Source organism: Pocillopora verrucosa, chromosome 9 (genome assembly GCF_036669915.1).
Source record: "Pocillopora verrucosa isolate sample1 chromosome 9, ASM3666991v2, whole genome shotgun sequence".
NCBI classification, from domain to species: Eukaryota; Metazoa; Cnidaria; class Anthozoa; order Scleractinia; family Pocilloporidae; genus Pocillopora; species Pocillopora verrucosa.
Window position 1 is genome coordinate 21,875,953 of NC_089320.1, and position 16,630 is coordinate 21,892,582.

The window sequence follows — 16,630 nt, forward strand, 5'->3', positions numbered from 1 at the left end:
AAAGCACGCGTCTTACGTCACACGAGTGCGCTGTTAAAGAAATAAAAAAAAAACACCGAGTACATTGTTGATTTATATAAGCACGCGGGAATTTTAGGAATACGAGAGAAGTGCGGGCCGAAGGCGAGTGCTTCTTCGCACTTCTCGAGTGTTCTTAATTATTCCTAAGTGCTTATATAACTCAACAATGCTCGAGGAACAAGTTTTTTTATTTCTTTTATAAAATGTATCGTGAATTGCGCGCGCTCGTACCGATGACGTAGGCTGCGTGCATTATATCTCAACAGTGCACTCGTGTGACGTAACGCGCGTGCTTTATGGAAATACAATGAACTCGTTCTGACCAATCACGGCGCGCGCATTTCTCTGAACATTTTATGAGATATGATACACGCAGCCTACATCATCAGTATGAGCGCGCGCAATTCATGATACATTTTATAAAAGAAATAAAAATGCTTGTTCCTCGGGCATTATTGAGTTATACAAGCACTTGGGAATTTTTAAGAACACTCGAGAAGTGCGAGAAGCACTCGCCTTTGGCTCGTGCTTCTCCGCATTTCTTCTTAAAAATTCCTTCGCGCTTATAGAACTCAACAATTCCCTCGGCGCGTTTTTTATTTCTTTACGAACACATTGCGTGGTCTGCCTGTGGTATGAATGGGTACTAACTTCATGACTAAGATGTAAATTATAATCTCAGAACAGATTGTGCAAAAATTAATCCTTATGGAATGTGTTAAGTTTGATGGTCGAAGGTTGGAAAACGGAAATTCAAGGAAAACTTATTGCATTCTACGTAATTTTTTTTTTATATTTTGTTTTAGTTATTGTAGGCGCGGCGCGGCGCCCTCTTGGAAAATATATTCCAGATTTGGACGGAAAATACTGGTGACCAAGATTATGCTTTGCGACCTGGCTCAACCCTTCTCATTCCGTTGGGCCTCCCCTGATATCTGGCTCGCATGTGTAGTTCGGTCTTTCTCTTAGCGGCTCCAACATGGGGTTTGAAAAGGTAAAAGCGTCGAACAAAATCAGGAAGTTCTCCCATAAGATCGCTTCTTGAATTGAATAAATAAGGAAATATGTAAAATATTATATTAATTCCTCTATTGAGTCATCTATTATTGTGATGTTACGTCTAGATACCCGAGAATTACTCGCTACAAATGAGGATGTTGTATTCTGAGACAAACTTTGGCAAACGTGGGAAATTGTCTCAAATAATAACAAAGCCATTTTAACCGTAATTTGTTGGTACATATGTAAGAGGGCACTATTTTTCGATTGCAGTCAATTGTCATCGACGCTTCAGGCCATTTGTTAGGCCGGTTAGCATCCACGATCGCAAAGAGCCTTCTAACAGGTAAGTGGCATCCGTAACCACACTAAAGAATAGTTATTCTGTTATCTCGGTGATTATTTCACGAAATTACGTCTTGAAACAAGGCTAGATATAACTTCATGTTTCATCTGAGAGCCAAGGAATGGCTTTGAGCATTATGAAAATCAATTGAAGTCAATTGAAACCCAGGGGGAATTTTTATTTATATGTATTATTATATCAAGACTTCTCTTTTGTAGGAGAAGTTAAATACCAGTGCACTTTCATAGACTGGAAGTTTAGCAAAAGTCAGTAATTCTGAGCATTAAAAAAATGAAGATTAAAGGGATGTTGAATTAGTTTCTTGTGGAGTGTTCCTAAATTTCTCCTGATACATTCTAAACTAGCGGTCTGCAGAGGTGTGCCTTTAATTTTTCTAGAATAGTTGTCTACTCTGGTTTTACCAGTTCCATTCATAATTGTAAGCACACCAACATACTTCCAACAAATCTTAAAAACTTATTCTGTACACTTTTGTGAGCATACTCCCAAAAGTTCTGATACATTCATATTTGATAACTGTCGTCAACTGATAGCCTTCTTACAAAACTAGAACACTGAGTCATTCCAAGCTGTCAGCTTCAATTTTCTGTTGGAGTCATTTTCATTGTGTAATGACCCAGGTATGAATCATCTTTCATTGAGAGTTCCTAGAAAGTAATTAAACCTACATTTTTTTTGCACAGGGCAAAGAATAGTTGTTGTACGATGTGAACAAGTCAACATCAGTGGCAGCTTCTACAGGAACAAGTGTAAGTTGTATTTGTAAGGCAATTACTTCTGAGTGCTGTTTTCAAACCAGTGTCTTTTCTCCTAGTTACCTCGCGGCAATAGATTATTGAAGAGTAATTACTTCAGGACCTGGTAATACCCTGTTAGTATCCAGGTCTATTTCTTAGGACTGAGAGTGCACAGCATAAGAAAATGTTACATCACAAGTTATTGTTAGTTGCTTTGAGTAAAAATTTCATTTAAATTGAAACTTTTGCATGAAAAGTTGTGGTACTCAAGAAAATTTGTTGTCAAATTATCTAAATGTACCACTTTGATGTAGTTGGGTGAATGATTGACATTGTGTACTGTTGTTTATTTCAGTGAAGTATCTTGATTTCCTTCGTAAGCGAACTAACACCAAACCTAGCAGGGGACCTTTTCATTTCCGTGCTCCAAGCAGAATTGTCTGGAGAACAGTGAGAGGTTAGTATACATATTTGGTCCCTAAGACTACCTTAAAACTCACTCCTGTTTTATCCATGGATTGATAATTTGTTGGTGTGCTTTAGAGAGTTCTTCATGGTAACAGTACAAAATTGCATTATCAAATACTAGAGTTGAGCTGATGTCTTGTATTTGTCTAGGAATGATCCCACACAAGAGTAAGAGAGGAACAGAGGCAATGAATCGTCTCAAAGTATATGATGGTGTGCCTACTCCATATGACAAGGTAAGTAATGTTGCTCATACTGTTTTACAACAGTTTTCAACATGCAGATGAATTATCTACTCTAAGCTTTTTAAAATAAGGTTATTGTCATAGCTATTGTTGCTGTGACAAATGGCCAAGTTGATGGAGAAAGGAGAATTTAAAGTAGTTTGATTTTTGTGGACGAATTTTGAAATCAAACATCTTTTTATCAATGCAATTTTTTGCCATTTTGTAACAATTACACATGGTCAGATTCTCAGGTGATCTGATTTCATTTAGGCATTCTTTTTTGTTTTTCTACTGTAATCATTTCATAGGAAAAGCGAATGGTGGTTCCTTCAGCTCTGAGAGTTGTCCGTCTCAAGCCAGGAAGGAAGGTAAGATACTTTGGTGCACTGCAAGTGAGTTCTTACACATCAAGAATAAGTTAGGAGAAAGGTAGAGAAATTCGTCAAGGTCAGGGGAAGTTAGTGAACTTTAATTGAAGTCTGGGAAAATGTTAACATGATTGAACCTGTATAAAGGGGCACTGTATTAAGCAGTACTGTAATGTTTATGCAAGTGTAGTGTGGTAGGTAAAGGTCTAATTGTTTTTGGCTAGTTTTTCAATACTTTTTGACTAGGTTTAAGTGATTTATTTTAGTTTTTCATCCACACTTTAGTACTGTGTGCTTGGTAGACTGTCCCATGAGGTTGGCTGGAAGTACAAGGTTTGTTGCCCTCTTGACATGTTTTAGTATAAACCATTTAAATTCTTTTACTCCTTACATGAACCTTGAGTTACATACTTCAACAAATTCTGAGTGTGGAGTTGACTTACACATCCAAACCTGTTTATGGTAAACAATGCAATCAGTTCTACTCAAACTGGGAAATTGCTTCTATACACATTTCTTTGACGATATTTTAGTAATTCTATGATGTTTGTGTAGGTAAATAACATGACTTGGGGTGCAATTTAGTGTTAATTAGCTTGAGTAAATTTTTCAAAGTCAACAAAACTGCATGAACCCGTAGGGTGAGTGCAGTTTGTAGTCTGAAAAATTGGCAAGTGCTTATTTACCCCAAATTGCACAAGACATCATGTTATCACCTATTAATAATTTACATGGAAAAAGCATAACAGAAAGTAAAAACAGACAAAATTTTGACAGTGCACACGCTATTTGTAATTTGCACTTGTGTTACAACTTTGCTCTTGTGTCATATGAAATATACACTTGTTTCAGCCAATCAGAAATGCATAATTTTTTGGCAGTCTAGCTGGCAGTTTTATGGCACCAGTGGCTTTTTTTGAGAGCACTGACTCTTACAGTGCAACAACAGCAACTGGGGCCATCCAATGTTTTAGGGGCAGAATGTTTGTTGAGGTACGAAGAAACAAATTATTTGTATTAATTCAGTATATCTGTGTTCTCAGGATGTCCTGGAAACCCTTGAAGAAAAGCGTAAAGCTAAAGCTGCTGTTTACTATGAACACAAGAAGAAAGTTGAGGTAAGATGCAGAATAAGGAATCAACCAAATCTATTTATCAACTAATATAGAACTTTTGTCTTCAGTGGTGAGGAATCACTATTCCTCCTAACAATGTCAATTAATCGTAGACAAGAAAGACTGAGGTATTGTTTTGATATTCAAATTCTCAGAACTAACATTGTAAGAAATGCTTGGGTGATATTGAGGAGAATTAGTCCAAGATCTTGGTTGGTAATAAGTTGAGTCTAGCTCTGTTTATCTTGTCCCCATTTTACTATCATTCATCACTCCACCAACAGTTTGACTCAGTTGATGATGAAGATGATGGTTGCGTGTTTCTGGCAAGCCTACACCAAAGAGTAGTATTCAGTCCATAACACTTTTCCTTTCCTTTTCTTTCAGAAACTGAAACAGAAGGCCTTGCAGAACAAGGCTGAGGAGCTGAAGTCTTTAAATGAAGTGCTGGAAAACTATGGTCACTAATGTGACCATCTTGAGACAGCAGAAATAAAAATTCAACGTTCTTACAGTGTTCATGTTATTTTGATGGCTGAGATTTAGATTGCTCGAGAAAACAACCAACTTCCCTTTCCAGCGTTTGGTATTAATTTTTTTTATCACCCTGGGCTGGGTTGCTCTAAGCTGGGTTAGTGTGGAATCTGATTTTAGATCTGAAGGCTTGAACAATAAATTCAGTATTGTTCTCTATGTGTAAGATTTGATTACTTGGTGCTCTAAAAAGAAGAGAGAAAAGTATTCCAAAAAGGCTTTTGCCCAAAGGAATAAAGAATTCTGGATTACAATTTAACCTTTGGTTAGCACTAGTTGACCTTTGAATCGCTGGGCGTTGGCGACTGATGTCATTCTACTGGTGCTAAATAGGGAGAACTTCATATTTAACCTCTGTAGAAGCTCCAGTCTCGGATTAATTGCCACGTGAAAAATTCAGGCGCTTAAGGGAAAAAGTTACGGAAGGTCATGGATTACCTTGGGCGTTTTGTCATCCCAGAATGACTCAAGGTTAAGTCTGTTTCCTACTTGGGTCATTATTAGCGCTCCGCACGAGCGTGTCTTCAAAATATGAAACCGGAGATTAAACCCTGAGCAACGCGAACCAGCGGGGGTTTGCGAGGGGCTAAGCCTCTGCTGACTTGTTTCAGGTCTCCCTTCGGGCTGAGACGCGTGTCCTGCCGCCCTCATAATGAGAGCATGCTCAGAAGCTACTTTCTACTTAGATTCCTGAATGTATGGGTACCATAAGTCGTCCATATTAACTGACTTACCACTTTTTGAGTGCTCCTGTTCCCACTCTCGCGTTGAATTTTTGATATGCTTCAGTGAAATTCTAAATATCTCAACCCGACTAAATATGAGTCGTAAACTCGGTATAGTACTTCCACTGATGACAGATCAAAACTGAGAAATTTGAAGGTTTCGCGTATCTTGAACCAACTTTCATGAGCTGATGTCCGTTTCATAGCTTTACGAGTGAGAAAATAATTGTGAAAGAATAACCAAATTATCGGACCTCACTCGGCTTTAGCATTTTTGATACGGAACAGCGCAAAAAAGCAGGAGATCAATGGAGAGAAAATGACCCAATTTGGCTTGTTTGTATGCTGTCATTGCAAAAAATCGCTGCCCTCTTTGTGTGGGAATCTCGTGCGCCACCTGCTGGTGCACAACTGTTTTAGTGCAGAAGAAATGACGTATCAATGGAGAGTAAGGTACGTCACAATCTAATCAGCTAGGCCCGATTCGATTGTGCGCGAGATATCGAGACAGCTCTTGCGCGCCCGCGGTTTCGGATCCCGCGGCTTCTGATACATTTGTTGCGTCACTAACAAAGACTATTACGGTATACATAGACATTATCGGAGTCTTGCATAACTGAAAAAAGATGGCCCTCTTCACCCAAGGTCTGAAAAACGCAGCAAGGACAGGATTAAGTAAACAGGTTGGAGCTGCTGCTGCAGCCTATAGCAAGATTGTAAGTAGTGTCCTTTATCTTGCTTCTGGACGCTAGACGCGGTGTGAAAAATGAGTTTAGCAAGCTGTTTATAGTTCACATGCTAATCGGACGTGACCATGAAATGTCGACATTGCTCAGGTTCCCACAGCTTTTCCCTTACCAGGCTGTGATTAGATTTGTATTTGGTCAATCTTGTTGTTGTTAACGGAATTAAAAGGCTGCTAGTTTAAGATGTTCTATTGTTACGACTGAGAAAATTGTCGAGTGCTGCGTGAGTTCTGAAGGTGCCAACATCAAATTGTTTTGCTTGTTTTGTTAGTCACGTTTTTGCTCACGTGTGATCGAGTACGTCTTTATTTTCATGGAGTTATACATTTAAGTGCCAGCGTAGATAAATTTTATTGGACGTTTTAGTGTACAGTATCGCTGAGCTGTGCTGTATAAACACTGAGTACACAAAAATACTCAATGACACTACACTTCAAAACGTCTTATTAGTTATTTAATTTATGCAACAAGGCCCAGTTGTGCAAAGGCCGATGAGCACTTACCCAGGGTTGAGATGTACCTTGTAGGCAGCTTTGGCTCATAGACTTTTGACATATTTTCCTTCTGCATGTTCACTAGGTAATTGACCATTATGAAAACCCAAGGAATGTTGGATCCATGGATAAGGATGATGCCAATGTTGGCACTGGACTTGTTGGAGCTCCAGCTTGTGGGGATGTCATGAAACTTCAGGTTGGTCATTGATTTTTGTAAGTTCAAACAAACATACATTCTCAGACACACACTGAGCAACTGTTTGTAATCCAAAATTATCTAGGGAACACAATGATACTTTCCTTGTTCAGAAGATAGATAAGAGATGTATAAGAGATATCTAAGCTCAAGTCAGGGGTGTATCATTATGAATGAAAATAATGTTGTAAAATGTATTGTTGAGCCAAAGAATGCAGTAACACATGTTGCAAATGAGGTTGATGGCTTTCAGCATGATGGCTTATGTTTTTCTTTTCTGGTTGCAGACAGTGAAATTGTGTTTCATATTTGACATTTTTATGGGCCCTCACAATTGTGTAATTTGCTTCTAATGAAACCATAAATGAGAAACCTTGTGATCATTTCATAGGGAATATATTAGTATTTGCATTGTAAATCTTAACAAAGAGCTGATTTCTTCAGATCAGGGTGGATGAAAATGGTAAAATTGTGGATGCCAAGTTCAAGACATTTGGATGTGGTTCAGCCATTGCTTCAAGTTCCCTTGCCACTGAATGGGTGAAAGGAAAAATGGTAAGGGAACCCATTTCTATCTAATAAAATGAACTAAGTGAACTGTGGCATTTGTCTAGAAGGTTATAAACCTATGACAAATAGGCCCAAATTTTATTTTGTTTTTCCATCATTCTTTTTATCTTTTCAAGCGGTATCCTCAGTCTGTTAGAGATATTTGATGTTCTTGTGTTCTAGATAACTGATGCTAAAGATATCAAGAACACAGAGATTGCAAAGGAGCTGTCTCTTCCACCTGTGAAACTTCACTGTTCAAGTAAGTTTGTGCTGCTGCTTTAAACCCTTCATGTAAGCACCATCCAGCCAACAAAAGTTTGTTACAAAAGATTCTACGATGACTTGCTTACCCTGATGTATTAAAGCTACCCTACATTTTCATGGAAGGTCTTTTACAAAGAAAATTTCTGATCATAATTTCTATAATAAGATTGAATCAGATGTAGTTATTCTTCAAGGACTTGTGCAGGTTCAATAATGGACAAAAATTCCTTTTTTCAGTGCTTGCAGAGGATGCTATCAAGGCTGCATTGAATGATTACCAAATAAAACAAGAATCACTCACAAGGAATCAGAAACAGTAAATATTGGGGAAAGCACTTTAATTCAGTTAACATAATACAGGATGATCAACTGGCCATGATATCTACCAGGAATTATTGTTTAAAACCATAAGAGTTCTCTCTCAGAGTTTCTTGAATGCAAGACATCACAAATGGACAAAATAAACATTGCTGTTAGTCTTGTATGCGCATCACACTTTTGACATCATGATTGATTTGGGAGGGACATGTAATGACTATTCTGTAAGTAGTAACATTGAGCTGCAGTTAACAATTGGTTCATACATCAGCGTGTGTTCATCAAGATATGAAGCACACAGGATGTTTGGAGAGCATGAAAGATGCTTAAGAGTTGCTTGAGGCGTACCCAAAGCAACTCTAGCTTCTTGAGTGCTCTCCAAACTTCCCAAGTGCTTCATATCTCGATGAACACATAGCTGATGCATGAACCAATTGTTTTATAACATTTTCAACCCCATGGAAATTTTTTTTGCTTGAGGGATTTGTTTGCTGACGTCATGAGCGTGCACAATAGGAATATGAAGCACACTTGTGCAATTGAATTTGATTAGACAAATTTACTAGCTATGTTATAAAATTAGTTGAAGTATACAGCCCTGTGTCATGTTAATTGTTTGAATATATTCTCTGTTAATCTTACCTGTAATTTTGGATGTGATGCAAAGTAAAAGTCACTAGAATGCTCAATAATGGCAACTTTGACTTTGCTTTTACCTGTGTTAGTATTGTTAGCAGCCAGAAATAGTGTTTAAAGAGATTGATGAAAATTGTGTTAACCTTCAAGGCATTGGTGATACAGATGCTATGAGAGCTAAATATTCAGTGTACAGAGATTTCATTTCAAGTTTTCATTGTTATGGAGCATCAGCAGCTATCAACAAACCCTCTTGAAGAGAGAGCCCCTGTGATAATATTTCTTCTTTATTATTGATGATAAAAGAAGAATCAATATATTCCATGATGCTTCAATCCAAACTATATTATCAACTTGAAGGTTGTTACATTGTGAACACATACTTCAGTTTGTTGCCTCTCTATTTTTGTCTTCTACCAGTTTGTGTTTAAATAGAAAGAGTGAAACTCTCCGTTAAAAAAAAAAAACAAATAAACAAATAAACTCACAAACCCATTCAGTAACAACAGAGCAACATAACCTCTACAATGTTATGAGCCCCTGGTCAAAAATAGTAGACTTCATACTGTCTTTATAAGATGCTCTCTGTATCAAAGTCATTACGCAAACTTTGCTTACTTCCCATGCTAACTGTTGTTAAACTTGTAACCCGATCAATGGGTTTTGATTTTGACTCCATAGAGGAGTGTTGCAGAAGAACAATTTGTTAAGATACAACTAGCTTTTGAAAAGGACTTTTTCTTTCTAAATAACTTTTCTCATAGTCTTTCTCCTATGATGCGCTCTAGAGGGCATCTGTTGTTTTGCTATTGAGAGTGGGAAAAAAAAAAAGCTATTGTCAAAGCAGTTTTCCTTGGCAACCTGAGCAGTGAGGGGATTTTTAAAGGTAAGATGAATTGCAGAATTGAAGAAGTGCTTTGTAACCATCAATGCGACACTATCCACAAGGTTGTGTTTGTACATCAGTATGGTTGAGCCATATGGTAATATTTAAGCATGATGATTTAATTTTCTTTTGCTCTTTTGATACTTATATCTTGAGTTAAGCACCAGGAATTTTAGGTCACCGGGCAAAGCCTAACAGCCCCACTTCCACCAGTTTTTGTAACTTTACCCTCATTTCTGGAGTGGCTCTGTTAACTTCTCTGTAGAAAGAAAAGTGAGATTAACATTATAAATACAAAGAACAGTTCACAATCATGACCCATCAGCTTGGAGGTGAAATATGACCTGTATCAATTGCAAACGTTTTCCACTAGATATGTCCCTGGAGATTATCTACTAGAAGAGAAATACTTCACACAATTTAACTGCAATCAAGAAATTACCACCACCCTCTTAATCTATGAGTTAATGTGTGAGTTTTTAAAGTAACTATAATTACTGCGTACTACGGGTATACTGAATTCTGATTAGATTGTAGCTCTTGGGGAATAAGTGGAGGGGGGGGGGGGGGAGGGCAGTCTCAAACAAACTGAGAAGGAAGTCTGTACAAAGATTTAACCCCTGGCATGACACGGACTCTAGTTGTCACCTAATATACTAGAGTGGAACCAAGTCATTCAAAATTCCCAAGGGTTCAAACAGCCTGGTTTAAAGGATAAACAGATGATCAGATGAAATGAAGTCCATGGTTTTGTTGTGACCAGCTTACCAGGTCTCTGAACTTTCATTTATGAGATCCTTTTCAATAAGACCAAAAAAGGTAATTTGTTCTCCTGGGCAAAAGAATCAGCATCTCGGCATTTTTGTTCACCCCCATGGGATCTGTTTCACTTGAAAGATCTTACTGAACCATAAACAATTGGTCAATTCTTGTAACACAACTCACAATTGTGCTGCCTCAGGGTTGGATTTCATCATGGTTAATAATCTCTGTATTTGATGATCTTGAAGCACTTTCATCACTTCTGGGTCTGATAAAATATCTCGCATTTTAGCCTCATCCTCTTGGGAGGGAGGTACAGCCATCTGTTGTCTTGTACTTGATCTCTCTGTCAGGCCAATATCACTTCCTTGTGTCTTGGAAGCATTGGCTGATGTCTTTGGTAAAAAATTTTAAAACACAGTATACAGCTGTGCAAAACAAAGTAGCAAACAAGGAAAATTTTACCTCGCACTAACCATGCAAACATGTCACCACATGACAAAAAGTGCAAACAAAAAATGTGATAATGGTAGGGTTGAAAATTATATTCATTTTCCTTGACTTATAGACAAGTTCAAAGGAAAAAAATCTACATAGAGCCCATGGCTACTAATTCTTTAAAATCCATTTGGTTTGAATGCATCAAGGGAAGCATGGGTAAATATCAGAAAGAGTAAACCAATCATCAGTGTGTTGGATCCTGTGTGGAAACATTCAGGTCTGAGTCCTTGCTGAGATCATGATTGTTGTCCTTTGTTGATCTTTAGACTCATTAGAGTGACTAATATCTAATTTCTCCTTACATTATCATCTCTGAAACAAACATTAAGGTCATGAGAATAAAGAAGACGATAACCAACTAAAAAGGCTCTTGTTTGTTGAACAAATTCTCCTTATCAGCACTTAGGGAAATGCATAGAAAACAGTGTGGAATATAAGTATGTTAGGGTGTGTGAAAAGGTTTAAAGGACCAGGGACCTTGGTTCCTGGTACTGGTGTTCTATAACAGTTCAACAAATCACAAGGGAGGAGGTAACCTACCAAAAACTAAATTCCTCCTCACTGGAAGCAGCAACAGATAACACTGAGAAGAGGGAGGGGACAAGGAAGAGATCTAGTATAATTTGTAACAGGTAAAAGAGCAAGACCTCTGACAAGCGTAGCAGTTAAAAAGGTCATAACAAGGAAATCATGTCTCATTTGTGCTACCAAATTTATTCTGTCCTAGTAATTGGAATTGTTTTTTCTCTTTTGAATGTAATAAGGGGAAAGGAAACTTTAGAAACAATCTACCTGGGCAAGACACTCACCCCTTGAGCCATGGAATCTCCAAGAGTAGTGAAGTACTCTCCCATCAATCCACTAAACTCCTGCATAACTTTCTGCATTTCTGGGTCCTTTCCAATCATGGACAATGCTTTCAAAGGATCTGTGCCCACTTGTTCCAGAATTTCTCTAAACTTAGGATCTGTCAGCTTGTTGGCCAGAGCAGGATTGCGCTCAACTTTTTTCAAAAGATCCTCTGTAATCCAGTCTAGAGTTGACAAAAACAATTACTTATTTTAATTTAATGAAGAGAACATTGATTTTATAAACTTACTTCACTAATACAACCTCAGTACAATTTGTATGGTGCAGAAGTGATCTTGGCAGTAACAGAAAGGGAATGTTTTGTATTTGTTACTCAGTCATTAATATCTATAATCTTTCAAGATTTTCTTGCCTTTTTTAAAACACAGCCCATTCTTCCTCTTGCTGTTGTTTCAGAAAATATCCATGTCTGTACCCTTCTCACAGAGGCATCTTTCTATTGAGCCCCCTGTCCCATGAACCAAAAAATATATGTGCTTGGATATTTTCATTAACAGGGAAGAAGAGGTTTCGCTCAATTTTTATCATAAATGGATGCTGATTGTGGAATAGACAGCTATAACCAAGACAGGGTATACCAAGAAATAAGCCAAGATTATTGGTTGAAATTATTAGCAGGCATCTGAAGTCTATTAACCCTTAATAGCCTAGCATCAGTGTGAATATTCTTCATACCGTTCCTATGGTGTTAACAGGGAGAATTTGTTTTAACAGTCAAGAGCTTCTTTAGTAGGTGATCATTTTCTTTATTCCCATGACCTACATGTATGATTCAAGGATGATATTGTGAGGAGAAATTGTATGGTAGTCACCCTTGATAACTAACTGACCAGACCTTTGCCTTCCAAGCTTGGTTTGCCACTAGATTTCATTGCCTCTTGAACTTCTGGAATTTCCATCCCCTTTTGCTCTGGATTTCTGGCTTTGATGACTGGAATATCAGTGTCTTTTTTCAAAGGTTTAAATGAAGCGTTGGAGGTTTCCTTTTTAGGTTTTGAATTCATCAAAAAGCCTTTCTTGAATCCACCAAATGTCTTCTCATTTTGAGCAGACTTGAGACCCTATCACAAGCAACACAAGTTATAGTCATCCACAGTTAATTGTTTAAAAATATTGTTTACAATTTAATATCACTCTTCCCTGTACACAGTCCAGCAAGCAAAACTATGGAGCTATAAAAGGGCCAAAACATAAATTAAACCCCTTATCACCAAGGCACACATTAACCTTTTCACTCCTAAGATCTCGTCATTAATTCTTCTTACTGTCTCTCATAAAGTTCTGATGGTGTCAGTTTGGGGGATTTCTTATTGGATCAACTGATAATCCCCCAATTGATATCTTTCTTTATTCTTGTCAATTGGTGTTTGATATTGTATTGATGTTGTAAACAGAAATCTTTCTTGGTCACTCATGGAAATTGAAGGGTTAAATAAAATCTTCTAAAAGACTACCTGAGCAGAAGATACTGTCTTCTTCTTTGGCTGTGTGTTTGCAGTTACCGATTGATCACACGAAGGTTTAGCTGTCACATTTTCTCGTAAATTGTTGACTTGATTGATCAGTTCTGACATGTCTTCCAGTGGAGGGACATCTGAGGGTAAAATTTTGACGAAAGTCACAGAGCAGTATTCAAAATAGTTTCCACAAATTGATACTATCATAAGTATTTGACCTTGTGTTTCTCCGACAAAAATTTTAGACGACCAAACGAATAAATAATTTTTGTAGTTCCAATCTCTTAAATCAATGTAACGCACCTTTCAAGAATCCTATACAGCTTTCCTGTTACTTATTATTATTATTATTCATTTAATAATTATTCTAATTGTTTAATTAGTAACAGGAAAGCTGGACAGCTTTCCTGTTATTTATGAATAATTACGAACTTGGCGAATTTTTAAGTCGGGAATCTTACAAAAATTAATTAACATGATTGATACTAAATTTTCTGAAACGTTTACTGATCAGTACAGTGAGCTAACAGATTACCATTGTCGTCGTCAAGATCACAACTCGCTGAAGAACCTTCCGCCATATTCAACAAACCTGTTCGCGATGGAGTCTTCAAACCTGAGAGAAAGGTATCGACACATTTGTTGCCAGGCATCATCAAATTGGCCGCGGGAACCTAGATACGACTACAAAGCCAAGCACAGGCGCGGGATTATTGCGCTTTGCGCAGTCAGCCTCGGTAGAGGGCGCGATGATATAATTTGGCGATAATCAATATCATGTCCATCAAGCACGCATAGAGTAATTGATTGATCGAATTTTCCACTTTTCGATTTTGTTGTTGAGGATAACCGGATTTATTTATATCTAAACAATAGCCTCCATTTGGTGCGAAAATATGCATGGATATTTGTCCGCAGACGTTAATATATCTGTCCCGAGCTTCGAGGAACAGATAATGTCACTAAATGTCACTAGACCGTCATTACACATTATTGACCGTCACCAGATTTCTTTAATCATCACTATACACCTCACATCAGTTTTCGTCATTAATTTTGATTTACTGTCGTTAGACAATATTTACCGTCACAACATATCATTTATGGCCACCAGATATCATTTTATGTCGCTAGACATCATATCCCTACCCAGCATTCACCCTCACACACAACTGCCATCGTTACGCGTCATTTGCCGTCATTAGATGTCATTTGCCGTCACTGCGAATCGATTACCAATCCTCAACATCGTTTACTGTTGTAAATAGAATATGAAAGATGGTAAGTTTTAAGCTCGGTAAAAAAAAAAAAGAAAGATTTTTTTGTGAAGCGGCGAGGTAAATATCTACCATTAGCCATCAATAGTGAGGTGAATATTTGTTTTAGTATATACTAAAACAGTGAGCCAAAAAAGTACTAAAAGATGACTTCAACTCATTTGTTCCTGCAACGATTGGAATATTTTCTAACGCAAGTCCCGCGCGTGTTGCTCGGAAGTGAATAGCAAAGGATATTGGGAGTTTTAGTAGCCAATCAGGGCGCGTCTTCGACACAAACCTTCTGTTTTAGTACATACTTACCAACACGGTATCAACGAACGCTTTTCATGCAACTTATTTACTTTTGTTTTCTCGTTGCCATGTTCCCACTAATAGTGTAGCTCCATTTTCTGCATATAAACATACACTCAACCCACAATCCCTCTATTTGCTTTGACGAAGGGCTAACGCTCGAAACGTCAGCTTTGAAACTCTTAACAGTGACCAATTTACATTATCAACAAAACACAGTTGATAATACCAAATTACCTTGCCATGGGATTTTCGGAGTTTGAGTAGCCAATCAGCGTGCGCCTTCAACACTATCCACTGTTTAAGCATATATACTGACAAAGGGTATTCGGAGTTTAAGTGGCCAATCAGAGCGGCCTTCAGCACTATCCATAGTTTAGTTTAATTCTAATTGTTTTTATTCCCTGACGTGCGAAACTCCGGTGAATTAAGGTTTTCAAATCGTTTTTTAACCAGGTTCTTTTTTTTTAATTAGTGCATAAAACAGAAAAACGATAAACACACATTGAAAGATCTTCATCATATTAGGATGGTGTTTTCCGTTGTTTCACAAATAAAGCGAGCGAAAGGCTGCGAAGACCAAGAAAACATCCAAAACTTTTTCGCTTTAAACTTTTAAGGCTCTTTCAAAATGGATTGTGTTATCCAACATCACGATTTGACTATCACGCACCGGATCTCTACCTTGCGTAGCTGTTCGTATTTTCCAACCTCAAAATTCTATCTTTCTATTACTTTTCTGGTGGGATTCTTCCAATTACCTTCTTTATACCCAGGGCAAGTCAATTTACTTTTATGCAACCGAGAAAATGCTGCCAGTAATCACTTGCTTACACAAAGGTAAGCATCAACTCAGCATAATTCCTGCACCATGCTGATTTTTAATGATAAAAAATCTTCGAGACTAACGGCTCTAAAGAAACAGTGTAAGTCCACGTCCTTTAAATGTGGGCTTCAAATTCGAGAAGCTCGTCAAAACATCGTTTTGAAGAGATAACGATTTTCACCTGCTGTCAGTTCAAATTCTTTACACATGCCCTTCTGACATAGTAATTTCACAAACGTATGAAATTCTCATGTGAAATAAGAGTGAAAACCTTATGGAGAGCGAGCTCACGTTACACTATCTCGAGCGCTTGTAGATATGCATCTGGTCTGATTAAGGGACACTCATGAATGATCCTGAAGAGAAATGAAGAGCACTCGAACCTCTCTCGATGGAACTTGAGTAGACTGAGCACATACTGACTTATACTGACTGAGCATTGAAAAAATCAACCAACATAATCAACCAAGCCAATCAATAAAACCTTGTCCTCCCGCTCCATTATTTTTTCTCAAACCTTGTGGATTCAGATTGAAAACAATTAAACGGCTTTTGGCGCGGGAAAAGACGAACGAGCAAGTCATGGTTAGTTTAATTTTGAATCTGATTGGTCGAGAGGACGGAGTGATTATTATGAACCACTCACAGAAATGTACCAATTTTAACTCTCGTACAAACCCTGTCTTTTCTACTTTCTAAATAGCGTTCAGTTCGATTCAGTACCAAAATTACAGAAACTTCTCTTGCTTCCCTAGAATGTCAGATTACATAAAATTACTTTTTTGCCCTTGCCTTTTCAGGTCTGAGTTAGGAAACAGTTTTTTACTTCATGGCTTTGGATGAAGAGCATTCGTTGAATGGAATTCCCTGTAAAAACCACCGAGTACATTTTCAAATCAACCTTAATTCACACAACTAAACATTTCGTTTGAAGGTCTGCTTGGTCGCTTTCTCGATTACACATATACTGCCCTTCCGCTCAATAAG

At 37.7% G+C, this 16,630-nt stretch overlaps 2 protein-coding genes across 2 annotated transcripts; one reads left to right on the forward strand and one right to left on the reverse strand.

Moving 5' to 3' along the window:
• The first annotated feature begins 929 nt into the window (after positions 1-929).
• Positions 930-4,819, forward strand: LOC131779883 (large ribosomal subunit protein uL13). The gene is made up of 9 exons (XM_059096480.2): positions 930-1,015; positions 1,294-1,366; positions 2,071-2,136; positions 2,480-2,581; positions 2,743-2,828; positions 3,128-3,187; positions 3,473-3,520; positions 4,231-4,305; positions 4,690-4,819. The coding sequence occupies exons 1-9, from the start codon at positions 1,001-1,003 to the stop codon at positions 4,768-4,770; spliced, it is 606 nt and encodes a 201-aa protein (XP_058952463.1). The 5' UTR covers positions 930-1,000; the 3' UTR covers positions 4,771-4,819.
• Positions 4,820-8,994: 4,175 nt separating this feature from the next.
• On the reverse strand, positions 8,995-13,882 carry LOC131779895 (uncharacterized). Its single transcript, XM_059096496.2, has 6 exons — positions 13,782-13,882; positions 13,244-13,383; positions 12,625-12,850; positions 11,729-11,952; positions 10,602-10,813; positions 8,995-9,915 (listed from the first exon to the last, which is right to left on the reverse strand). Exons 1-6 carry the CDS (start codon positions 13,825-13,827, stop codon positions 9,834-9,836), a joined length of 930 nt encoding a protein of 309 aa, XP_058952479.1. The 5' UTR covers positions 13,828-13,882; the 3' UTR covers positions 8,995-9,833.
• Positions 13,883-16,630: the final 2,748 nt, after the last annotated feature.

What these genes read in the sequence shown, in the direction of transcription:
- LOC131779895 (XM_059096496.2), bottom strand. Translation starts at nt 13,827, where the DNA reads ATGGCGGAAGGTTCTTCAGCGAGTTGTGATCTTGACGACGACAATG. An exon ending in GAGATTCCATGGCTCAAGGG is followed by an intron (nt 10,814 to 11,728) that starts GTGAGTGTCTTG and finishes TTTTTACCAAAG; the next exon opens with ACATCAGCCAATGCTTCCAA. An exon ending in AACCCTGAGGCAGCACAATT is followed by an intron (nt 9,916 to 10,601) that starts GTGAGTTGTGTT and finishes TTCTTTCTACAG; the next exon opens with AGAAGTTAACAGAGCCACTC.
- LOC131779883 (XM_059096480.2), top strand. An exon ending in TGTCTGGAGAACAGTGAGAG is followed by an intron (nt 2,582 to 2,742) that starts GTTAGTATACAT and finishes GTATTTGTCTAG; the next exon opens with GAATGATCCCACACAAGAGT. An exon ending in GTCTCAAGCCAGGAAGGAAG is followed by an intron (nt 3,188 to 3,472) that starts GTAAGATACTTT and finishes TCCACACTTTAG; the next exon opens with TACTGTGTGCTTGGTAGACT.